The 27,289-nt window shown below is 32.7% G+C and overlaps 1 protein-coding gene across 2 annotated transcripts in view; it reads left to right on the forward strand.

Annotated features, from left to right (window-relative positions):
• The window catches only part of LOC120076771 (signal peptide peptidase-like 5), a 39,752-nt gene extending 23,309 nt beyond the window's left edge, over positions 1–16,443 (forward strand). Inside the window, exons 7-14 of one of the 2 annotated variants that reach the window (XM_039030676.1) lie at positions 750–784; positions 887–1,043; positions 3,033–3,086; positions 3,156–3,248; positions 9,991–10,133; positions 14,335–14,405; positions 15,867–15,950; positions 16,134–16,443. In XM_039030676.1, coding sequence (XP_038886604.1) covers positions 750–784; positions 887–1,043; positions 3,033–3,086; positions 3,156–3,248; positions 9,991–10,133; positions 14,335–14,405; positions 15,867–15,950; positions 16,134–16,234 — 738 coding nt within the window. In that variant the 3' untranslated portion in view covers positions 16,235–16,443. Of the gene's footprint in view, positions 1–749; positions 785–886; positions 1,044–3,032; positions 3,087–3,155; positions 3,249–9,990; positions 10,134–12,338; positions 13,408–14,334; positions 14,406–15,866; positions 15,951–16,133 lie in introns of those variants that run through there. The other variant, XM_039030677.1, reaches the window with a different exon arrangement.
• The last annotated feature ends 10,846 nt before the right edge of the window (positions 16,444–27,289 follow it).

The raw sequence follows: 27,289 nt of genomic DNA on the forward strand, positions 1-27,289 counted from the left end.
GATTCTAAGTAAGCTTAAAGTTCTAAATGACCTAGAAGAGGAGGGGGAGTTGAGTGATATTCTTAAGAAGGAAGAACGTCTCCTTGTAAAGGGGAGTATACAGAGTTGGTTAAGGAGGTAGGACATTATTGACCCCTTGGAGAATGATCGTGGAGAGTGCTTACATGTGGATGGAGATATTAAACGAGAGATCCTTGCTTTCTGTTCTCTCTCTTTTCTCAGTCTATAGAGCCCATACTCTTTTTGGAAGGAGTAGACTGGAATCCTATCTCTACTCAAGATTCGTCAACTTTGGATGCTCTTTTCTCCTTGTGGAAATCAGGAAGGTGGGATTTGGTTTTGGTAGGACTAGAGCCCAGATTTAGTTGGCTTTTCTGTGGTCTTGTTGTAGGATAGTTGGGAGTGTATCAAGGCGGCTCGTGAGTTTTTTGAGAGGGGGTCTTGGATAGCTCCCTTAAAAGCACAAAAAAAAAAACAAGTCTACACTGCAAATGTTCGTTTACTGGACTTTTCTGATACTCACACTTTCTCTTTTGTGCATGCATGATTTATGCATATCCACTTGAATATTGATACTTGACAGGGCTTTTCCGTGGATTAGTTAATTCTTCTTTATCAGACTAGTTTCTGTCCATTCCATGCAAATATTCGGTGGTCTGTTAGTTGCAGCTTTATATTGAACATTGTAATTTTACGGCAATCTGGTCTCTTGAATGTTATTTGATAACCTGTCAATGCTTACCTTTCAGGGAATGCATGCCTGTATATTAGGACTGCTATTAAGGTATGCCTGCTTGCATATTTCTTCCTGCTAAACTTATGACGGGTTGTTTATATGTATGGTTTCTTTCTATAATTCTTCTTGTTTCTATAATTTATTGAGCAGAAAAGGCCGAAGTTGCGGGAAGAAGACTCTGGATTTGCCTGTAGTAGGGGAGGTCTCTGTTCTTTCACTTGTTGTGCTGCTTTGTTGTATAACTTTTGCTGTTGTCTGGGCCTTGAATCGGCGTGCATCATATTCTTGGATTGGCCAAAATATTCTTGTAAGTATCCTTTCTACTTTCGTTTTTGTTTCTTTTGGGCTCTTTTTCTTCTTATTAATCAATGATGGAGATGTGAGAATTCTGTCATGGGTATTTTTCGAAACAAAAAGGCTATGTATGTATCTACTTTTCTCCATGGAGATGAGAATTCAAATTGGTTGGTTCATGTTGAAGTATTGATAAAATTAAATTTATATCAACTTAAGCTTTTAAGTTAAGTAGTGGAAAGGTCCTGTGCTCGAACTCTTGGAATATTATTTTCTTCCTAGTTAATATTGAGTTCCAGTTACTGGGCCTTCTACAAATTTTCAAGCCATAAGTGATGAAGAGTGTTAAATTGTTGATCTAGATCTATCACAATTCATTAGTTTAAGCTTTTGTTGATTGAGGATTTAACTTGTTATCAAATCATGAGGTTTTGTGGGGTCTTTTCTTTTTTTCTTCTTTTTGAGGAAAAGGATACAAAACTTTTCATTAAAATAATGAAAAGAGACTAATACTCAAAATACAAAGAAACACGCATGAGGTTTTGTGTTCAAACTCCAGTAATATTATTTTCGCCCTAATTAATATTGATTTTCATTTGTATGGCCTTTTACAAATTTTCAAGCGCAAGAATGAGAGCGAGTATTTAGGAAGAAAGGAACAATATAGTTTTTAGAAAAAAGGAACTTAGCTTTTTTGATGTTTTATCCCTTGCTGATTCCATGTTTCTAGGGGGCTTCAGTTTCAAGGTTCTTTCTGTAAATATTCTCTTAGCTCTATTTTGCTTGATTGGAGACCTTTTTTTCATAGGTTGTCTCCGATTATTTTGTGGTTTTTAATTTTTTTTAAAATTTGTATGGCCTTATATTGTTTTTTTTTTCTTCATTTTTTCTCAATGAAAGCTTGGGTGTTGATTAAAAAAAAAAAAAAAAGAAGTGAGAGGGAGTGTTTAAGTAATGATATAATTAAAATTTTCTTATTTGATGAGCTCAAGGATTTAGGCTTATTAGTGATTAACAGTCCATTTCCTCAAATATGAAATTGTAGACCAGCACTACTGGTTGATTCGGGAATGGAGGGTGAAATTGGTTATACTTTTTTGTTTGAGTAACTGATATCGTTGTTTCCATGTATTTTCGAAGATTCTATCGCCTTCTCCTTGTTTCATGGTTAGCTTCTTCTAACATTGTCCATGAAGTTTTGCGGAATCTTTTCCTTTGACTATTCTATTATTCTTTTTGTTCACGTCTTATGTGCATTGTACAACATTAGTGGGATGAAGAGCATTTAATTTGGAGATAGTTGATTAAAAGGTTTTGCTCCTTTCAGACTTATGAATTTTACCGTCTTGCTTATATCATATGAGCCAAGGTTACAAAACTACCCTTAGTTTTCCTTTTTTCTTTTCCTCTTCTTCTTCTCAATTTTCCTCCTATTTGTGTCGGCCATTCTCCATTTGTAGCCGATGTGGCCGACCATTTGAATGTTGCAAAAGTGTTGCCACTGGCCATTGGAACGTTAGATGCAGTGTAGCGAGATAAAGAAGTCTATCAGTGACTATCAGTGATGGAAACTGATAAAAAGTCTATCATTGATAGATGCTAATAGAAGTCTATCATTTATAGATACCGATAAAAGTTTATCGGTGTCTGTCAGTGATTGAAACTGCTAGAAGTCTATCATTGATATTATAGTGATAGAAATTGATACAAGTCAATCACTGATAGATGCTGATGGAAGTTTATCAGTGTTTTTTTTTGTTATTTCTGTAAATAGTTTGAAATTTTTTCTATCTGTGAAAGTTTACCTTCTGAAAATGTTGGCTGGAATAGCTCAAGAGCTAGCTGTCCAATTGTAAAATCAGTGGCAGGGCCACATTTACCAGAGGAGCTGCTTTCATATTACTTGTTCATTCCGCTGTTGTTTCTGTAACTGTGCTGCTTCACTCTTTATGTGCTTGATTTCAGTATATAGATTTTTAATTTGTCAAATTCTTCTTAATAGGGTATTGGCCTGATGATAACAGTCTTGCAGATGACCCGATTACCTAATATTAAGGTATCCCAAGAAGTTCATCCATTTGATTCATATACTGCTTCAACGCCCTTACAATCTTAATTATCTCAGGTAGCAACAGTACTTCTTTGCTGTGCATTTGTCTATGACATCTTCTGGGTGTTCATATCACCAGTAATATTCAACGAGAGTGTAATGATTGCGGTAAGCATTATTTCTGTTTTCTGTACATTTACTTAGAATTAATTCCAAATAAAGTTCAAGTAATGTAATGATATATATTTGTTAGAAACTATGAGATGAATGGGTTTTGAGTAGCATGTTTTGGATGTCATCTGTATTTTAAGCCAAATTTTGGGTTCTCTTGTTGTATTATGATGTATTTCTCTTGTTTGGTTTTACCTTTTTTTTTTCTTTTTGGGGTTTTACTATTCTTTCTTTCTGGCCCTACATTTGGAAACTTACTTGTTGGTTATATATTCCTAAGATGTCTATCTAGCTTGAAGATAAGAATGACCAAGATTTTAAAGGATAGCTTTCTTAATTGAATATGAAATTGATTCTCCTCCTCATATATGAAAATCCTCAAGTTACTCAGTTTTACCCCCCCAAAGTTGACTAATTATGGATTAAAGCTTCCAAGCTTATTCTTTTGGATATTTGGTTCAAAAGAACCTAAACGATTTTATAAAATAAACCACCTTTCTTGTTGGATTGGTCTGCAATTATCAATATTGAAGCTTCTCGAAGGTGATTGTAGGATTTAAGGACTTTCTCCCTTGTTTGCCGAAGTTTACCTTTTTTCTTCTTCTTTTCCGAAGCTTACAATTGGAATTTTTATTCTCGTTGACATCTTTTTCAAAGCATTAATGAAAAGTTATTTGTTTATTCTTTTAAGGGCTTGATTATGAATAAGAAACACAGATATTTACTTTGGGAAAGTTTTAGATGAAACATAGATGGAAATCTTTCATATAATCTTGTAAGTATCTGATGCATTTCTACCAACGAGCGCTGGGTGTTTTGGGACTAAATCTTGAATTATATATAATTTCCCTCCGGATAGAATATTTATGATATTGCTTTTCTTTTTCTTAGTGGTCATAATCAGATGAAGAAAGAGGAATTTATATCACTATCTTTCAACCTTTGTCTTCCATTTCTGTCTCCAAAGTGTCTCCTCCTTGGCATCCAGAGAGAGAAGCTGCTCTTTTGAGGAATTCCTTCGGATTTTGTGGTTGGGAAGGTCCCTTTTTCCTCCTTGCTATCTATAATGGCATCTCAGAAATAGTCTCTGGTTCTTTTGTGTGGTGATGAAACCAAAAGTGTCGATTCCACTCCTTGAGAATGACTTTTTCAGCCTTTGAGTTTCTGATACAAAATTGAAAGTTTAACACATATTACCTAATTAAAAAAACCAAAAAAATCTCCACCCCACAAACCCAAAAAAAAAAAAAAAAAAAAAAAAGAAAGAAAGAAAGAAAAATTAACGAAAAAATGGGAAGAAAAATGAAAAAAAAAAGATAAACAAAAAACGAGGAAAAGAAAAGGGAAAAGAAAAAAAAAAAAGGAAAACGTTAAAGCTTGCTAATGGGACAATGGGGTGGGAGTTCTGAAAGAGCCAAATGCCCTGTTGTGGAAGATGTGATTACTAGCAAATATCCCTTTAAGGAGGGAAAGTGGATTTCAAGCTTCAAAGTTCGAACCAAATGGGAATAAAAAAGGGTTGCGGAGATCTATTCACAAGGCTGCTGCATAGCTGAAAATTGGTACAAAATTATTCTTGGTAAAGGTGATAAGATTCAGTTCTGGGAGGATTTGCGGATTGGTGACCAGAAATTTCAAGTCCCTTCCCAAGAATTTATAATGTGGCTTCTATGAAGAATGGTTTCACCCATCAGCATTGGTCGACCTCCTCAAGCGGCTGGGTTATACCGTTAAGAAGGTATTTGACCAGTGATGAAGCTACAAATTGGTGTCCCTTCTCAATCTTCTTGAAACTATTCAACCTTCAAATCATGAGGACTCTAAGACTTGGACCCATACCAAAGAGGGTCAAACTGCATTTAAGTGAGTCATTGATGCCCGAATTGAACAATCACATAGTTTCAATGGATTCAAAGCTGACTGAGACTATATGGAGGGCTAAAATCTCAGAATGGTACACATGTTTATGTGGATATTTATTCAAGGAAAGCTTTACAAGTGTCATGCTTCAAAGAAGGTGGCTGAACAACTTTTTATCCCCCACATGGTGTGTGATGTATAGAAAGGGTTGTGAAAATCAGCGGCATTTATTCCTCATTTGTCCTTGGGCTGCGTCATTATGGGATAATCTTTTCCGTATGTTTGGGCTTAGTTGGTGGCATGGTGCTTTCCTAGAATGATTGATGAGGCTTTATTACAATTAGTTTTGGAGCTCCCTTCAAGGAGAACGATTGAGTTCGTTAGTTGAATGCAATTGTGACTGCTCTGTGGAGGTTTTGGTTTGAGAGGAATCAGAGAAATCATGAATGGAAGGAGTAGAGAGCGGAGAAAGTGTAGACTTTTTAGGAGAGGTATGTGCCTGAGAGTATACATTTCAATGAAGCAGTTGAAGGATTTCTAAAAGAAGCATGAGCACTTTAGTGTGGCTAGCATATCCATATTTCACATGTCGTGTCAGACTCTTGGATACTCTCATTGAACACATGTCGCGCAATAAATGTGTTACACACTAGCTGTAAAATGTCAATATTGGTCCAACATTATTAGACACGTATCTAACCGTTGTTAAGTATACTAAATACTAAATTGACACATAATAATATGAGACAAAAATAATAAATTGAACTTAGTTTTTTAACATATAAATACAGAAACTTCATTGGCTTTGAACTTCCTTTTGAATATAAATGATATATATTTTAGAAAATGTAAATTTTTAATAAACATGTTTTTATATGTCCATGTCCTAGATTTAAAAAAAAAAGACGTCATAATGTTTTTGTTGTGGTGTGTTGTATCTCTGCCTCTTATCTATATCTGTGTTTCTTAGGATCTTGTACTTTTCTTGATATGGCCCCATTGGACTTTTAAAAAGGCCATCTTGTAACATTAAAATCTTCCCCCAATAGCCAACAGTCTGAGCAGAAGTTGGACAAATTGTAGATATCTTGCCAGAAATCAGTTATTTCCATTGATTTTGAAGGCCCATATGTACGAAACAATCAAAAGGAGGAACTATCAGCAAGAGAGATATAAATAGAAAGAGGAAGAGCACACTTAATCATGGCCAAAACAACTAAGGATGGATCATTCCACATAATAGTAAATTAGTAATGTCACCTTAAGATCCAAGAGCCTCCAAATCCGACCACCTAATATCACTAAAATTCCAAAGGGCCTTTATGATACGTTTATCTAGAAAATCCAATTTGGATTCTTGAAGAATAACAATAGTTAGGTTGTGTCTGAGGATGTGAGATTTGACGAGCTCGTTTCACCCAAGAACCCATTCCATGAAACATTAAATGAAAGAATGATCATAAAGAAGGAAAAAAACCCCACCTATTGCCTATATGGAGGCAAAGTTATTATATTTAATAGTGAAAATGAGCAACAGTAATTCCTTGACTCTCCATAGTTTGCTTTTTGATGGACTTCGGCATCTTTGTTGCTGAGGGAATGGGCATGATTTTGAGTTGTTTTTGTTTCAAGCCAAGATACCAAAAAATGAATATAAACTAAGGGATCAGGATCACAAGATTGAGAATCACACACAAGGAGGATCACCCCAATTTAGTGTCAACAAGCATCTTGTTTTGGAGGCAAAGAGGTTAGAGTTGGTAGAGAGTAAAGCCAGAGAGCAGGGGACAATGGATGAGGTAGGAGACTAAGGGGAAAAGGAAGGACAAGGGGACAATTAAAGTTGAATTTTTGGTTCCTTTGAAGAGATGGATGGTTGGGGAAGTTAACAACCATATTTTAGGGCTTTGGGTCAAGAGAGACGGGTTGGGTAGAGAGAAGGTTGTTTTAAGAGGGATGGTGCAAAACCACCTTGTCAGATATATTTGATAATCATGGTTTCCCGATGGGTTTAAAGGGGTGATCTGTGACAGGGGTCAAAGGTACATGTGAGGCTAGGAAAAAGTGGAAAAGATTGTTGCAAAGTCAAAGAAGTCTGACCTTTTCGTATACAAATGTTCAACTGTGGTACAAGAGCTTTTGCCAATTGGACGTTGCAAGGTAGCCATCACAAGCATCTTCTATGAGTTTTAAGAGTTTCAAAATCCTGTTTCTAAAGGAGAAGATTTATGATCCTTTTCCAACCTCCATAGGAAGGAACCACTAGAATCAAAGAAAGGGTGCATGATGATACTAAATAAGTAATAATTTGTAACTAATAGCTATCTTAGGAAGAAAAGAATTCCCAAGATTTTGACAATCTTGCCCAATAATACAGTTATTTGGAGGGGTGGAAATGGTTCGGTTCAAACTGAATTTTCTAATAAGTGAAACTGAACCGATGTGGTTTGATTCGGTTTTAAATTCAATTTTGGTATTTTTAAAAAATCTATGTTATATTTTTTTTTTAATTAAAAAACGGTTCGGTTCGCTTTGGTTTTAAATTTGGTTTTGTTCTTTAAATTAAAAACAGTTCGGTTTTAAATTCGGTTTTACTCTTTTTTTTTTTTTTTTTTTTTTTAATTTGGTTTTACTCTTTTTTAAACCACCTTGTCAGATGTATTGATGGACACAGGTTCCAGGAAATGGGTTCAACAAGGGAGTCTGTGGCAGGGGTCTAGGGGAAAAAGTGGAAAAGGTTATAGAAAAGTCGAAGAAGTTCCCACCTTTTTCAGCAGTACGGGATTTTTCTGCTAATGGTACAACCATTGTATATGACTGTTCAGTTGTGGTACAAGAGGTTTTTGCCAATTGGAAGCTGCAAGGTAGACCTGACAAGCATGTCACGAGTTTACAAGTTTCAACATCCCATAGTGAGCTTAGCTCAATGGTAATTGACATGACCTTCCTCAATAGTTCAATCCTTGTTCCTCGTAGTTGTACTAGAACAAATCCCAGTTGTCTAGGGAAAGATTTCTGATCCTTATTCACTTCCATATGAAGGAGCAGTTGGGTTTGAACAATTTGTATTCAGATTCCAAGTCAAGAATTTCGAGAACGGGAACTTGATACCCTTCTTGGTAAGAGGAAAGAATGTCGATCTAGGTAGGGCTCTATCGGTGTCAAAAGGGTTAATGAAGCAGTAGAGGTTGATGTGTTATTGTAAGGCTTGCATTATTTTGTACCAAACGTCATGGAAATGTTTTCTTAGAATAACATGGAAGTATCCAACTGTTTGAGGCAAAGGATTTGCCCATAGGCTTGGTAAGGGTCCAAGTCAATGGGGGACTTTTTGCATCTTTAAACAAAGCGTCTTTATAGGGTCGCACAATGTACATTAGAAGTGTTGCAGATAGAAGCTTTTAAAAGGTGTTTTGACCTCTCCTTTCCTCACCAATGGTAATAGTATTTTGTATTACCCCCGTTTTCTTCCATCTTACTATCTCAACAAGTTTTCCTTTTCTATTTTTTGTTTTCTCCACTCAAATTGTTTTGCTTGTTAAACAAATTTCTCTGAGAAGTTTTTGGTTTAGGGATGTCAAGAAGAAGGTTAAGAAGGTTCCAATAAACCATTTGAGGGAAAATATCAATGAGTGGAGATGAAAAGTCTTATCCCTCAGTCTTTTAGATTTTAACCTTAGATCTCTTAGGGGATCTATTTAATTGGAGAACTTTTGTTCGATTATTGCCATTCTAGGTTGCTGTGAGGTATCCAGCAAGGGCTAACTGGAGAGTTGGCGATCTCAGACATGGTTGAGTAGGGTTGATGGGTGGGTTTTGTGAGGTGGAGCTGGTGATTGTGTGGGAGAGGGGATGAGAGGGAAGGAGCATCAAGGCAAATTTCTGATATTCTAATTGTGTTACTTTTATAGTCCCTTTGTTACTTCAATTTATTTGATATTTTTCTTTCACTCCCTCTAGTTGTTCGTATCTCTTGAGCATGAGTTTCTTTTAATTTCTTCTATTTAAAGTTTCATTTCTTGTTAAGAAAAATTAAATTTGAAAAATGTAAAACTGCACTAATCAATATATAAACTTCGATAAATGAGTACTATAATTTAGTTCATTTCATTTTTTTTTAAAAAAAAAATCAAAACATGTATGATATAATATATTACAAATTACATAATACTGTACAATAATAATTATACAAAATGTATAGCATAAAATATGTTAATTAATTAACAAAAATCAATTGTGGATATTCAACTAAATATTTAGATGGTAATTACCAATATTTTTATTCATTATGAATATACTACTCTGTACACACTTCGAACAACTTTTTAAATTAAGTTCTAATTTCTTATTACTATCAAACAAATATTTGAAAAAAAAAAAAAAAAAAGTCCATGCAACTTTGTTTTTCATTGAATTCCTTATTTTAAAGTTTTGTTTTTCAGATCAGTAACCAAATATACCCGTGATTGTCACAATTGGAGCCAACTTTTTAACTAGTATGTACTGCATCAGAGTAAATATGTAATGACATGTATTGGTCAATGTCCTTTTTTTTGTTGCTTATTAGTTACTTGTAGCAGCTCCAATTCTTCTGTCTCCTTGCTCCGGAAAATAAATTAAGTACTTGATAATTTAATTATCCTGGTTTCAGCACGAATATCATTCAAAGGATATTAAATGGGGTTAGGGGTTTGATTAAGAAATCTAACAAGATATTTACTGGGTTTAGTTTGTATTCTCATGCAATTTCTTTCTACTTCAAAAGTTATTTGGTAATTGTTGTCATTTCTATGGGTCATGTTCAGCTAGTCCACATTATAATTCCCAAGATGCATGGAACAAAATCTTTCATGATGGATTTGTTTGCCAACTTTTTCAGGTTGCCCGAGGGGACAATAGTGGTGGAGAATCCATTCCAATGCTCTTGAGGGTTCCTCGCACTTTTGATCCTTGGGGTGGTTTTGATATGATTGGATTTGGGGATATACTTTTCCCTGGTTTGCTTGTTTCGTTTTCTCGCAGGTACTGATGTCACAAACATTACAATGTCTCTGTTGTAATATAGGACTGTTTGTTATCTCTTGTATTGTTTAAAAAATTAATTCTAACTCTAAATCATTATTAGAATGAAGCGTGTAGAATACATGAAAGAAGCTTTCTATATATATGTTAGGGAATTAGAGAGAAAACTTCAAAAATACAATAGGACAATTAGAAAAGAAGACTTTCTCCATAAAGCTGCCATTTTCCATTAAATATAAAGTTCACAAAATCTTCATCAATCTTTAGCAAGGCTTTGTCATCCATAAAGGGATTAATGGATATTTGAAACTGGAAATAATCTTCCAAAGCATACTGAATTTCCTTCCAAGAATGATGTGCGAGTAGTTTAGTGACTACAATAACAGAGTCAAACTTCAAACCCAAAACCCAAAACTCAAAACCCAAAAGGAGGACTCTTGAAAACAAGAAAACCTAGAATTTGCTTCAATTCAACCAGATTGCTTTGACTTGGAAGTTTGGCAATCCACTTCTGCAAATCTTCTCAAATTTGATTTACTAATTTGCAGTTCCTCGTGAGGCTGATCCTTTTCAAGAAAACAAATAGAATTGAAGTTCAAGTTTCTCTACTTGTCACCTTAGAATAGTCTAACCACTTTCTAAAATACTAACCATCCTTTCTCGTCGAAGCTAGTTGGAACATGAAAGTTCATTCTTTTCAGTGCTAGGCCAAACATCACACTCAAAAAACTTTCCATAAGAAAATCTAAACTTAGCTAATTGGATGACTCTTGAAGCTCTGTGATCTTTCTTATGAGAAAAGGACTGCTCTGGGAGATGCAAAAGCTCAACCAAACTAGCTTGGAACAAGTGTAAAAGGGACAGAGAAAAGATTACCTTCTGTTTGTAGCTCATGTCTTCCACAAAAAAAAAAAAAGAAAAGAAAACCCATTCTCCTCATACCAAATACAAAAATAGGTAGTTTGAATGCAACATCTTTGAACTTCCATCATAATTGGAGAAACCACACTGAAACTGCAAGAAAATGAAAATACTGGATGAAAAACCTGCAAAAATGGCATTAGTCAGTGAGTTGGAAGTAGAGGTGGTGGACGGAGGTGGTGAGAGCAGCGGCATACAACTATGGTGAAGGAGAGATAAAAATCCGACGAAAGAAGATGGGATTGGTGAGAGAGCGTAATCGGTGAGCGAGAAAAAACAGTGGAGGGGATCTAGGGTTTAAGGCACAACGACCGAAAAAAGAGATGTCTGCCTCAACAATGGCCTAGGGCTGTCGGTGGTAGGTGGTTGGAGATGTCTGCGGCCGTCAGTGGAGGCTACAGTGGACAAATGTTGGGCTAAGAGGAGTGGGATGATGAAGATTGACAACTGAAAGAAGGAAGAAAAAAGGAAGTTGACAACGTGAAAGAAGGAAGAATAGAAGTTGATGACTAGGATCGACAGCCAAGGATGATGAAAGGAGGCGTTTGCAGCTGATGGCAGTGGTTGGTGGCTGGACTGAGGGGGCTATGTTTCCAGCGCATGTAGGTGTTTTTGAGGAACTTGGAGTTTCTGTCACCTACTTTTACAAACCTGGATATGGAGAAAGTGATCCACATCCAAAGCAGACAGTAGGTCTAATGCATTTTTCCCACTTTTCCGCACGAACTTCTTAGGGGGTTGAGTCGTGCAACTTCTGAATCTGTTCTGCTTTCCTTCATGCATGTGTTGTCATCTCCTTCTCCTTTTGCAAAATCTTCATCTTCTTCGACTGCATTTTGGTTTTCAGCATCTGCCTTCTTTTCCCCTTTGTTTACACCGTCTTCTTTAAGGGCATTTATGCTCAAAGTTTTGCAGGATGCTGAGTTGGGATCTGCTCGTAGTGGGTTGGTTGCTTCTTCCTCTTCGCTTTCTCTTCCTTTTTCTTTGCATTCAGATGTAACTTGTGATCTTTGAAGTATTCTAGTGCAATTTCACGACTTCATGCCATTTCCATCTGATTTGTTTCTTCCTTGCATGGGATATTCACATCGCCTTGGTTTGAATAATTTCTTTCTTTTATTTCCCAAGCTCTCGAGTTTACCCAAACTTTTTCATTTTCTTGAATTTTGCTCACATGGATTGGTGAACTAATTTTTTCAAGCATGATGTGGATCATCTTCTCATTGATTTCCTCCATCAAACTTCTGTATGTCTGCAAACGTTGATCCATAGTTCTGTGTGTAGGGTTGGTTCATCTTGACGGGGCTTCCACCTTCCATGGTCATGAACCATATTCCAGATAAGAGTTTCGAGCCTTGACCATACTTTTAGTGGTGTAAAATTCCATTCCTGGCAAATTTCTTGAAAATTCTTCTTTAAGGCATTCCTCCTTGAAATTAGGCATGTATTATTGTCTGGTGGTAACTAGCATAACTCACTAAGATCCGTTTTGCGATAGCATCAATAGAAGTTTCCTAGTCTTCTATCATTGACAACCAACGTTGATCCAAATTGACTCTCAGATACCAAATTGTTGTAGCCTAAAGAGAGGCTGAAGGAGAATTCTTCAAGAATTTAATCCAGATCTTTATTATCAATGAAGAGGTTATTGATTACAAGAGGGAAACCCTTTCTTTATAAGGAATTTACAACAAACTAGAGGTATTTAAAAATAAAATATTGAAAAGAAACTAAAAAATTAAGCCAAGAATGACCCCAATTACTATGTAATTCCCTACATCAGATGGTTTAAGGTTTTTCTTTGTCATGGTTATCTATAGATTCATAATGCAGACTTTTTGATATTTCAATGCTGGTTGAATGATAGATGGATATCTTAAGATTCATATTTCTCCATTAATTTAATCAATTCCTCTTGTTTTTCAAATGATAGTTTTAGAGTATGAACAGCAGTGAGTCAAGTCTGGTTTAACACTAAGTCGAAGCATTTACCTGGTTATGTTCTACATCTCCAATTTTTATTGTTCAGAAGATGCATGAATGCTTTAGGATTAGTGGAGATGTCGAAGAGCACTTCGAGGACCATTCTTTTTTACTTTAACTTTGTTGGGGTTTCTTTTTGAAATGCTAGCTATCATCTATTATTTTTTACTTATGTGGAGTTTTGATAACCTTTATTGATTGAAGTAATTTTTTTTGTCTTAATAAAAATAACAAGCACCGAGGCTATGCTATGTATGAGAGTTGAGAGGAATATTTTCTTATATTATATTGTGTGGGAATTTTTTCTTTTTCTTTTTCTCTTCTTTTTTTTTTTTTTTTTTTTTTTTTTTTTGCATAACTGAATTGGCAAGACATCCATTTCCTTTAAGGTTGGAGATTTAACCGGTACTTCACATTTTACCAAAGATCCCTAAAATTAGCAAATTAAGCAATTAATCCAAGTTAGAAAAAGAAAACGAAAGCAAAAATTATAGCTCTACAAATATAAAAGAAAATAAATTACATCTTTAATTTTACTGCTTGATTTTTTAATTTTTTTTTTTTTTTATTTTTGAAAAGAAACATAACTCCAAGTACAAGGAAACAAATTGTCCAAAGTAAATCAAGAGACAGACGTAATATCAAGAACATCACTCTACGACATAAGACAAAATAAGCTAAGCTGAAAAAACAAATGGCCCCCAATTCAAACAAATATCTTGGACAGAAAAATTCCCAAAGAGCTTAGAAAGAGAGCACCAGGTAGAGGCATTGATCAATTTTCTACCATTACAAATAAGGAACTGCAGGAAAATAGAGAGTGTGCCCACTTCTTTGATAGTTGCACATATCAAATATTAATTTCATCAAGCTAAAGTTTAACTGATGCACTCAAGTTTTGTGTTTTTACTCGTTGGAATGGAAATAAGCCTTAAACATTACAAAAGAGCTGTATTTATGCATGAAAGGGAGACTTGGTAGCCAACTATTAGCCCAACTAACCAAATAATCAGTCTAACAAATAAGTCTGTGGCCAACAAACAGCCATAATGAACTAAACTAATGGCCCAAAAGAATTACAAGAAGAGAATCAAACAAGGATAACCACAAACAGATAAGAGGACCAAGATACCAGAATACCCCTACCAGATGTGCTGGATTTGCTTGTTGAAATTGAATGATGAAAACTTAACCATGTTTTGCATTTTGGACTGTTGATAATAATATTCTGTATTTATGTTTTTTTTTTTGGGTGCAACTCTGTTAGTTCATTCTGTTTTTGTTGGTTTGTGGCCAGATTTGACAAAGCAGAGAAGAAAAGCACATCTAATGCATATTTTCCATGGTTGCTTGGTGGTTACGGAACTGGTGTGTACCTTTTCAGCAATTTTTTTCGATTATCTTTTTCACGTCAAAGACAAAAACCTTCCTGGCCTGTTTAACTTTTCATATTTGTTTTTGGACCAGAACCTTGAAATAGATTAAGGCGACTATTCAACAATATACTATTGTCCTGCCGACATGGCCTTAACTCAAAGGCAACCACTGTTTCTAAAAAGTTACTATGTATCATTGCAATCTGGGATACATCTGCAGGTTTTTGCTTGGATCTGTGCGGCTAGAAGGGCAGGGAATAAGACCGCTTCTATATATTTCTGTGTCATCTTATATGACACCTAGGGCTGAAGAGGGTAGGGAGGGTCGTATGGACAAGGAATGACTCTTGATAAAATAACATGGTAAAAGAAATGCTTAAAAGAATGGTTAGTTCCCACCTTGTTTGTACAAGGTATACTTTCCATTTCGTTGACTCATTGACTAGGAACAACATGGTTAAATGTGGCTCATTGACTAGGAACTTCGAGGTTAAATATCTCTGGGCATGAAGCAATTTTAGATTGGTGTTCTCGTAGAAACTTTTTGAGGAACGTAAATGTGAGAATACTACATGCTGTTTGGTTTGCAAGGACAATCTATACTTTAGAAACCTACTCAAGACAGCAAGTGGCACTTCTAAGTCGTCAAGTATAACTAGGTAATGTTGGTGCTATTAGGTGCTGAATTTGAAATTTTGGTCGTAATTCAAGGCTTGGTGTTGTATTTGATCTTGTCTAGAGAGTATCATTTCATTTAAAAGAATGCACTCATGGGTCCGGTCCTTGTAAATGGAGAGTGACCTGGACTTGTTGCTTCAAAGGGAGAACGGAAAGGTCTATCAACTTTTAAGTTCTTGTCCTTGTATGGGTTAAAAAAAATCATTACTCATCAGTATGGTTTAAAAAATTTAGTCAAGATGTTGAGAACTTTTGAGTAAAGAACGGTTGGACCATTATTAATGATTTGAATGTGGCATTCCCTTGGTAGTTAGGAAATTGATACTTTGACATTCCACCCCTCAAACTTTACTTCATAATAACCTTTCATACAAAAGTTCAGAGATATTGAAATATGATGTTGAATCATGATAAAGAAGCGAGAAAGAAATTATGTTGTTACAAAGAAAAACAAACTATCAAGAAGTTTATGGTAGGACAGTGCCATATTGAAATATTGAAATTGTAAACTCTCTTTGTAAAAGGTATAGATGTTAATCAACTTGTTACAAACAAACTATAAAGTTTAGTTTTCACTGGATATTAAACTCTCTTTTGTAACAAGTGGATTAACATACAGATACTTATTTTATTTATTTATTTATTTATTATTATTATTATTTTACTTTTTACATGTAATCTAGTTGTCTATATATTATGTAACTCTGCCTGAGTAGCTTAAAATGACTCTACTTATTAGTCTCTTTTTTAATGATATTGGATTGAACTTTTTCAGGTCTCTTCTTAACATACTTGGGCTTATATTTTATGAATGGACATGGTCAACCTGCACTCCTTTATCTTGTCCCATGCACCTTAGGTAACACAGTTTTGTTATTTAGTCAGGTCTCAATTGGATCATTTTCCAGTTCTTAAATTTTTTTATCAATGATGAAAATAACCAAGTCTTATTATTATTATTATTTATCAATTTTTCTATATTCCAGTTCTTAAATTTACCTGGTTACAAAGTCCTCTCTTCATTGTTTTGATTTACTTGCAGGTGTTACTGTTGTTTTGGGTTTGATCAGAGGTGAGCTTAAGCAACTTTGGAGTTATGGGACAGAAAATCCCTTGCATAGGGAACCTTCTGGAGAAGCTTAAAGTTTTAGGTCCTTCAAAAGGTAACTGTGTAAAATAATGTTTTTTTTTTTTCCTTTTCCTTCTGTGGTGAGAAGGGCATTTATTATGCCGTAGGGCGTCGTCTTATAATTGTAACATCTTTTGCCTGTGTTGTCAACACTCGATGTATTTAAGAGGAATTTATTTCTATATTTTAATCATTCTTGAAGCTATGTGGATATGATTTTAAATTTGTTATATGTATAAAAAAATTTCACAGATAGAAAAAAAATAGTAAAAAGACATTGATAGACACTAATAGACTTCTATCAACGTCTATTAGTGATAAACTTCTATCAGAGATAGACAGACAGTGGAAAGACTTTTATTAGCTTCCATCAAATCAGTGATAGATAGATAGTGATAGACTTTTATTAGCTTCCATCAAAGAAAATTAAAATGTTGCTATTTTGTAAATAGTTTTCTTTATTGTTCTATTTTTTAAAATCCCCCTTTACAATTTCAAGATACTCAACTCTTGATAATAATTCAAGACGTGATGCATATAACGATTTGGTTTTAGCTCATCGTTTCTTTAAATAAATAAAGACTTAAAAAAAAAGTAGGAGTGAAGGTTTTTGCTTGTTTTTGTTACTTTAAATAGGTAGTGATGGAGGCGTTAGTTTAAGAACTTGAAGTAAAATTTAAGGGTGAATGTTGATCTCAATGTTAAATCTATCGACATGATAACATATGTAATAATGACAACCATTTTTAAAGGGGGAAAAAAAACATTTCTAATAGTTGCTAAATTTTGTTGAATTTTTGTGAATTTTTTTAGTAAATTTGAGCACATTACTTACTACCTGTTCTAAATTTTTTTATTATTAAATATTTGCAATATATAATATGATAGTAGAAAGTGTTTCAAAATTGGACTAGAACTTGAAAGGTGAAGGAACTTGTGGCTCAATGGTGATGACAATGTTCACTATTCTTTGTTTTCGATACTATGTATCTGTTGATGGAGATCTAACCTCCACTTTTGAAGTTGTTGAATTGTGCGTTTGGATTATCTTTTTAAGTGTTTGATAATTATGCGAAATAAATTTTGGATATGGTCTGTAGAGGTGGTGGTACCAACTTTGACCAATCTAGCATCTACCAGCAACACTAACTATTCAAACAGAATTTTGAAAATTGAAGATGATGTCGTGCACAAAAAATCTTTAAAGTATAAATCTAAAAGAGGGAAGCACAGAAAATTTGAAAATTATTTAGTTGCATTTTAAACAGCACTCCGGGATTGTGATGTCACTAGGGAAAATTTATTTAGGGATCTTTTTAAATATAAAACAATATTAAAAAAATATTTACACTTTATAGCAAAAAGTTTTAAAAGTACACACTTTTGAAATTTTTTGCTATAAAGTGTAAATACTTTTAGAATTTTTTTATTTATAAGAATTTTCTATTTATTTATCCAAACAAAGTCCCCCTTTCGGTCATTCTATTAAATTTCTCTACTAAAATTGGTCAAAATTGAACTTGTAATTACGTGAGAGGGCTTAAGCTCTTGAGAGGGATATAGTTAGAGAGAAGAAGAGGGAAGAACGTTATATCAAGGAGTTAAACTAAATTTTGAATTAAAATACTTAGTCATTAGTAAATAGAAAAGTGTGTTTACTTTTTCTTTCTTAAAAGTTAAAACTACTTGGCATAAGATCACAAAGATGTTTTGGGAAATGGAGATCATCTTCTTTCTATTTAGAATTTGGTGAAACATAACATAATGTGTTGTTAATTATTATCCTTAATACTACACTATTCTTTGACCTCATATTTGGAAAACAAATGTGTTTTTTTCATGAAATTAGGTATTACAATTGACTGAAAGATTTTCCTAATGCTCCCATTCCTTCTCTTTTTTAGTATGACTTGAGTTGTATGGAATGTGCCCTATGAATGAACTTTAATTCATCTTCTCCTCCTTTCTCCAACTTTATTTTTATCACAATTATCACTACTATTGGTATGAGTATCTTGGAAATAATATTTGGTTGAATAAATGAGATTTACATAGGGAATTTATAGAAAGGAAGATAACCAAAATTTCTAATTATAGCCTAAATATATGCATAATATAATGATAGAAACTGAAGAAGCAATTTTAAATCAAAACACGGTAGATCTAGGCGGGAAACAGAAAACCCATGAAGAACTGAAACATAGAGAACTTCTAGGCTGGAAACAGGAACTCACGAACTTCTAGGTTGGAAACAGAGACCTTCATAAAGATCTAAAACAAAATTTATGAACTTCTGAGCTGAAAATAGAGATCTACGAATGGCAGATTAAAAAACGGAACAGAGCGGAGCTTAAACTCATTAACACAAAGTCAAACCAAAACTAGGCTTGACACAAGCAAAGTAGAAACGGACTTAGGCTACTAATTGGAGATGGATCTACCTCTATTGATGGTGGATCATAGGCCAAGACTTGGATTGAGTTTGATCGAGGATCGAGTTCTGGACCGGGGATCAGGGGTCGAGTTTTGGACTGGGATCGAGTTTTGGGCCGAGTCAAGTTCTGGACTGGAAATTTGACTAATTTGCATGGCTGGAACGGTTGGAGGTTCACGTTTGAAGAATTTGAATAACAAAATTGGAGTGAATCGAAGATGGATTAGTGCGTAGATGTACCTCCGTCGATCGGCCGACGGCTGAAAAATGGAAAACTTTAGAGATTGGGTTCTGATACTATGTGGAAACAATATTTGACTGAATAAATTCTTGTATTAACTTGAGATTTACGTAGGAAATTTATAGAAAGGAAGATAACGAAATTTCCTAATTATAGCCTAAATATCTCAACAAGTATGTTTGGATTATCTTTTTAAAGTTTACATTTTAGTCTAAGTATAATCCACAACTAATATTTCATAATTGTCCTAAGATATAGAAAATTTTCATATCCAGATTTTAGCTTGATGATTTTTTTTACATTTAATGATATTGATTCTGTTTTCCATTTCTTTTGTCTTTATTTTGATTCTTACCATAACAGCACCTATTCTGTTCCGCCCATATCCATCAACAATTGTTTGTTTTTTCCATTAATTTTCTATTCAAGAAATCAATGGGCAAGTCTTTGGTTATCATAATGTCATTATATTCATTGTTTATTGGTTGAATATATTGATAATATATTGAAAAATATGAATATACATCACATATATCATATGGATGTGCTTATAAATATACTAGAAAATGTAAAAATGCATCACATATATTGTTCGATATATAAGATGATTTATTGTGTAAATTTTTGTGTTCATACACTTATCAAATATACCTTGATTTATGTCAAGTCTTGCTAATTTAAATGTAAATCAAACATATTGTTTTGTGTATATCAAGTACACCTTATTTTCTCCTTCGAAATTTTTTGCAAAGTCTTGCTTTCGTATAGGAGGAACAACATTTGAATTTTTAGAGAAACTTTAATCGTGTAGTTTTGAAAAAAAAAAAAAAAAAAAACAAAATTTCGAAAATTTCATAATTGCGCCTGATATGAAAAATTTCCCTTACATGCATTGTTTGCACAAGATTTCCAAAGCAACATATTTTGTGTACTATTTTCAAATATAGAAAAACGAACCAAAATATTTATAAATGATAGCAAAATATCACAGTTTATCTGCAATAGATTGCGATAGATTATTATCTGTGTCCATCATGACACAAATAGATATAGATAGTAGTCTATCGCAGTCTAATGCGATCTATTGTAGATAGATTATGATTTTTTGCTATTATTTGTAAATATTTTCAGCAGTTTTGTCATTTAAAATAATTTTCTTTAATTATAGATTATAAACATTGGAAACACAAACTATTCTAATTAGAGCCCAAACATGGTTTGGACAATAACCCACTTCACCCACTTGAAATTTGTGCCTAGGGATGTGTTTGGGTCACCAACATGAGTTGAATTAAGTTGGTATGGTAATTACCAACTCAATGTTTGACCCAATAACTTAAATGTATTGTAGGAGTTGAGTTAGTTATTTTTACCAACTCATCCTAACTCACCCCAACTCTCCCTCCCTCTAATGTTTTCAATGTCAATCAACTCTGATGATCACCTTTGCACGACTAACTCCGCTGATCAAATTTGAGCTTTGATAACCAATTTTGACGAAAATTTTAATGAAGATTGCCTTCGATGATCAACTCCGATGACAAATACCTCTAACGACCAACACCGACTTTACCTCAAGCGATTGGTGAAGACCATCTCTAATAATCAACTCTGGCGACAATCACCTATGACAACCAACTTTGATAATCACTTTGGGCAACCAACTCCAACCATCAACTCCTTTGTTCTCTAATTCTAACAACCAACTCAATCGATCACATACTAAAAGAGAAAACAAAAACAAAAATATCCAAATGATGAAAGTGTTTTATATACAAATTTGTAATTATTAATTTATGGCGTTTAATAGTCGTCTTTTGTAGTAACTTGATATTAAGGTATTATCCGAGGATAATCAAGTCATCCTTATAGACCTACTTATGATACATATCCAAAAGACTGACAACTTCTTAATAGTCCCACCACAGTCTAGGAAGAGGTATTATTTGTGTCTACTTGGTAGGATTAATTAGCTTAACTAATTTAATGAACAATATTTTTCTTTTGTATGCATGGAATTGGCCCATTTTTTGCCATGTTTATATTTATTTTATGAATATGTAAAATACACCACAAACGGCAACTCTATTTTTTGTGTATGTTCAACCCTTATGCTCAACGACTGTTAAAGTATGTTGTATGATTGTTGATTATATATGTAATAGTATTTTGTTTACATCAAGTACAATAGTCACATGTAGAAAATTGTAACATTTATTGAGTTCACATCTCAAATGAGTGTTAATAATTTGGGAAATTAAGTGTTTAGTTGAATGGTGGAATAAAAAGTTAAGAGGAAAAAAAAAAACAAAAGAACACGTACAAAATGCATAATTTTTTAAGTTTATAAAAACTTTACCAGATACCAATAACTCAATACAACTCAACTTTACATTTCAAACACATACTTCCTAAACCAACTTAACTCAACTCTGCACTCCAAACACAGATAATTATTACCAACTCTACACTCAAAACACAGACAACTATTATCAATACTGACGATTATTACCCATAGAGACATAGACAATTATTACCAACTCTTCCCGCCAAATGCACCATTAATCTTTAGGACATAGCCTACCACCATATCTTAAGCTTTAAACTTGGTATTATATAGTAAAATATAAAATCAATTACACCAATTTCTTTATAAAATCAATTACACCAAATTCTTCCTTTATTATCTACTTTTTACCAATAATTTAAAAAATCAAGTAAAAAATTGAAAACTACGAAAAGTAACTTTTAAAAATTTGTTTTTGTTTTTGAAATTTGACTAAGAATTCAATCCATTGTACTCAAGAAAGATCGAATCATTGTAATAAATTATAAGAAAATAGACTTAATTTTTAAAAATAAAAAACAAAAAACGAAATAATTATGAAACGGACATTAATTATTCCTATACGTCAATGTTTTAAGACTTTTAATTCAAAGGGTAGAGAGTCATGCTATGAATCATCAATTGAGTTGAATTGTCTTCCAACTTTTGATGGTCGGGAGATTTCCACTTCCCCTTTTGAAGCCCAAATCTTACCTTAAGGATAGAATTGAGATCTCAATCACAAGGAAAGATTTGGAAATGTAAAATTTTGAGTTTTAATTTTTGTGGCTCGTGCCTTCTTGTAATAGAATGTATGAATATCTGGAGCATTCAAGTAAATAATAACCTGTCTTATTCGTGGAGTGCTTTGAAGATCAAAGATTGAGGGAGTTTCAAGCTTTGTCCGATCTTTGATTCATTTGATCATTTAAGTAATCTGTAATCTAGTCTATCCTAGAGGTTGAGATCAAATTGATTATAAGACTATTGGAGTTGAGTTCTTTCGATCTTATTGTTCAACATGGTTCTTAGATCTGATCTCAATAGTTTCTTAATATTTTGTTAATAAAGCTGCTCTGATTCCTTATCCTCTAATAATGCATGTTAAAAGTAGGAATGAAAATTTGGTAGCTAAAAATATATGAAAATTAAAATTTATGGTTCAAAATTAAAGATAGGGTTGCCAACTCAATCAAATATCGGTTTAATTGTCAACCACAACATAACTCAATTGGCCAAAGATATATATATCCTTGTGTCTAAAGAGTCGGTACTTTGAAAAAGTAATGATATTTCGAAGGAACTTGTCCAAACATATGCTAATTCACTTTTTTTTTTTTTTTTTCAAATGAAAATAAAAATAAGCTTTTTTCTTTTTTTAAATGTTTTAAAATTTAAAACTTTATTTTATTATTTTTTATAGATTTCAATGGAGAAAAATAATAAGATTTGTGAAGGGCCCACACTTGAAGTTAATGATTAAAAGTTGCTATTGTCCATGCCTAATTAATTTGATATATGTGTGTATATAAATGTTACTATTTTAAGTGTGAAGTTGACTCTTCTTTTTTTTTTTTTTTCATATATATAGTAATTAGGTTTAATTGAAGCAACCCATCTGAGTGAAGAGATCAAGTGTGTCTCTAACACTAAAAGGAAAAAAAAAAACGTAAAATTATGATTTCGTTCGATAACCATTTGATTTTTTGTTTTCGTTTTTAAAAAATTAAATCTATAGATACTATTTTCACCTCCAAATTTTTTCTTTTAATTTTTTTTGTCTACTTTTTACCAATAATTTAAAAATCAAGCTAAAATTTGAAAACTAAAACAAAGAACTTGTTTTTGTTTTCTAGTTTTCGGAATTTTGCTAAGAATTCAATTCTTATACTTAAGAAATATGCAAATCATTGTAAGAAATGAGGAAGAAATAGACTTAATTTTTAAAAAATAAAAAACCCAAAAACAAAATTGTTACCGGATGGAGCCTATATTTTACTTTTTTACTTTATTTGAGGGATGAGTCGAATTTAAATTGAAGTCTTACTTTTAATCTCACCCAATTATGGCCTTTAAACTTAGAAAATTATTTTAAATGATAAAACTGTTGAAAATATTTACAAACAATAGTAAAATATTATCATCTATTTGAGATAGACCGTGATAAACTATTATCTGTATCTATCATGATACAGATAGATACAGATAGTAGTCTATCGTAGTTTATCATATATAGACAATAAAATTTTACTATATTTATAAATATTCTGATTCATTTTTCTATATTTGAAAGTAGCCCTTCAACTTAAATGGGGACATTTACTAGTTAATTTTGTGACTCTTGTCTTTCATGTATTTTGGTGGCTAAATTTATTTTACTTTAGCTTTATTTTAGGTATTGGGTGGGTGTTGAGTTAAATTTTTTTTTTAATAGTTTAATGGTTAGAATCAATAAGAAATTCTATTTACTTTTTCTAGTGGAAAATATATATATCCTCTTTAAAAAAAATTATTTAGTTCAGATTTTATTTTAACAAATATCAATTTATAATTTTAAATTTTGGAGGTTATATCAATTTAAACCCTAAACGAATAATTATATCAATTTAAATCGTAAACTTTAAAGTTTATATCATTTTTCCCAAACCAATAATTGAATCAATTTAAACCCTAAACTATATTAATTTAAATTCTGAATTTTCATAATTGTATCAATTTAAACCCTCCATCATGTTTTATTTGGATACACTTATAAAAGTTCAGAGTTTAAATTGATATACTTATAAAAGTTTATGGTTTAAATTAATACACCTATAAAAGTTCAAAATTTAAATTGATAAAATTATAATTTGAAATTTACATGGATAAAACTCCAAAATTTTAGGATTTAAATTAATAAACCCTTAAAGTTGAAAGTTTAATAGATACAATAATTAGTTTAGAGTTTAAATTGATACAATCCAACTTAAAGTTGAAGGTTTAATTGATATAATTACTAGTTTAGAATTTAAATTGATATAACTCCTAAAAATTTAAGGTTTAATTGATAAGTTATTAGTTTAGAATTTAAACCGATACCATTCTTAAAAGTTTAGTGTATAAATTGTATTTATTCTTTCTTTTTTTAATAGAAAATCTTTGTCTCGATCCTCATGAAGAATTTCAAATGGAGAATCAATGGCTCCACTCCGCCACGATAAAATTCCTATGGGTCATAGATAATTTCTAATTTTAACTTTTAAAAGATATATATTTATTTCACCACTTTATTCATCAAAATTTAAACTTCAAATTGATTCAATGAGCAAACTCTAACGATCGAAAACAAGATAATAGTATTGAACAATGATATGGTTCATAGGTAGTTGACGCTCTAATGATTGAATCAATATAGTAATTTTAGATAGCCAAGAAAATGGATCAAAATTCGTACCTCAAATGTTTCAAGTGTTCTTGATTATATAAAAAATTTTATGTCATGATCACTTGATTAGTTAATCTCTCAAACAATTAATTTGACCGTTAATAACTTAATATATCTATTATAAATAATCTCGTTGGTGGATCCAAGAACACATGTAGTTGACCTAAGAGAAGAACATTTGGACATAATATGACCAACATGGTCGACCTTATGAATTGACTTCCATGTATTCTTTAAACTTCCACGATCGAGTCTAAACTCACCCTTTATGGTGCTTATTGATCTTTTGATCTATCTTATGAGTTAATCTTTTTATATTACAAAAAATTGCACTTCTCTCAACGCCCCAAATTATCGGAAAAGGGTGGAAACTGCATCGGGAGATCCTCTCCCGATGATAGATGAATTTTCGGGAGTTTGGTTGGGAAAAATCTGTCGAGAAAGGATCTCTCGGCACATAAAATAGGGTGTTGGGAGTTGTTCTAGACTCCCGACTCATGGAATAGGGCGTTGGGAGTTCCTAGAACTCCCGATGTATAATATATGACGTCAGCAGTTCGAGGAACTCTTGATCCCTAGTCTATGTGTCGGGAGTTCTAGGAACTTTCGACGCCCTATTCTATGCGTCGAGAGTTCTAGAACTCTCGATGGTTTGTTTTATTCGTCGAGAGTTCCTTCATTGGTTGAATATTGGTTTTTTTTTTTTTAATTTAATTCGTAATTTTTTTTTAATTTGATATGAATAACCTGTAAAGCATCATTAACCGACTCAAATAGATTCACATAATAAATAAAACAAAGAAAACGAAATCCATACTATAACAAATAAATGAAAAGTTACAAGATCCTACAGTAAAACAAAGTCGATACTAAATAAAAGAAAATTGTTTTCAGAAATACATGGAAGAAATAAAATGAAAACAACGTCAATAAATACAAAAAAGAAAACAACGTCTGGAACACAACATCTTGAACAATCGTCTAATCTCATCTCCAAACAACATCCTACAATAAAACAAAAATATTCGAATGTCATAATCTTTAAACATCCACAACACGTTCAAACTTCATAAACAAAAACATTCACAAATGTCATAATCATCCAACTAAACTTCATAAATAAACAATTTAAACCAAACTCATAAACAAGAACATAAAACTCAAACTTTCTCCCCAAAACAATCTAAACTAAACTCGACCCACCTCCCACAACACATTCGAACTTCATAAACATTCAAAACATCCATAAACATTCATAAACACACAAAAACTCCAAGTTCAACAACAAAATGAGCAAAACGAGTATAATCAAGCTCTACCCACCTCCCACGACAAACATGAAACTTCTCATAAACATAAAAAAAAAATACACAAAAACCTACAAATTCAACTCCAAAACGATTATAACTGAACTCTGCCCACCTCCACAACATATTCAAACTTCATAAACAAGAACAGACACACATAAAATGTAAATTTTCTCCCCAAAAAAATCTAAACCAAACTCGACCCACCCCCCACAACACATTCAAACTTCATAAACATTCATAAACATTTATAAACACACAAAAACTCCAAGTTTAATGACAAAACGAGCAAAACAAGTATAACCAAACTCTACCCACACCCCACAACATGGTCCTTTAGCGCGACAAGTCCTTACGTCGTTGGGAGTTCCTAGGAACTCTTGACAGTCCCTTACGTCGTCAGGAGAGATCCTATCTCCCGACAACTGAGCTCCCGACGACAGATTTAGGTGTCGGGGGAGCTCCTTTTTCTTGTAGTGTTAGCCTCTATGGGTCGGTTTCTATACTTGATCAAATAACCCACTTCTCTTAGAATGACCCATTGGATGATCCTTTTAAAGTTAAATACTTAACCATATTTTTTTTACCCATAACAACTACAAAATTTTGAGATCATTGGAAGAGATTGAAAAATAAATAATAAAATAACATTTGGGTGGTTGTACTTTAGGTTCCATTATCTTCTAATACTTTCAATAATCTTAAATTACTTTCTATACTTTCAATATAATCTTAAATTTGGTTCTTCAAATTAGTTTTTATTATTATGGGTCAAATAATAATAAAAATAAAATTCATATAAATATATTTTGTAAATATATTTTCACAATTTATAAAAGAGAATGTTAATAAGATTTATTGAAAGTCAACAAATTAACAACAATAATAAAAGACGGTTTATTAATAACAAACTAATTCGATTAGGACTTAATTTTAAGATTTATTGAAAGTATATAGAGTTAAATTATTATACAAAATATTATTTTAATATTTCAAAAAGAAAAAAAAAAAAAAGAAAAAAGAAAGGAAAGGAAAAGACAAGACAATGATTTTGTATGGGAAATTCCTCATTTTTAATTATAAGACACTACTGTTGTAGACTAGTAATGTTTGGTTTTAGCAACATATTTTGAACATGTGGATTGTGCCTTTCCAAAATATGTTTTATTTTAGATAGAGAAAGAGAGAGAACCCCTTCATTTTATTTTATTTACAATAATTTAACACTGTTTATGGTGCCATTAATTTCAATAGATTGATATAAATTAGGCCATCATGTTTGACTATTTGAAAAGAAACCAAGCCATGTATCTCTCTCTTGATGGAGACTTGACACA

The sequence above is a fragment of the Benincasa hispida genome, chromosome 4 (assembly GCF_009727055.1).
Source record: "Benincasa hispida cultivar B227 chromosome 4, ASM972705v1, whole genome shotgun sequence".
Lineage (NCBI taxonomy): Eukaryota > Viridiplantae > Streptophyta > Magnoliopsida > Cucurbitales > Cucurbitaceae > Benincasa > Benincasa hispida.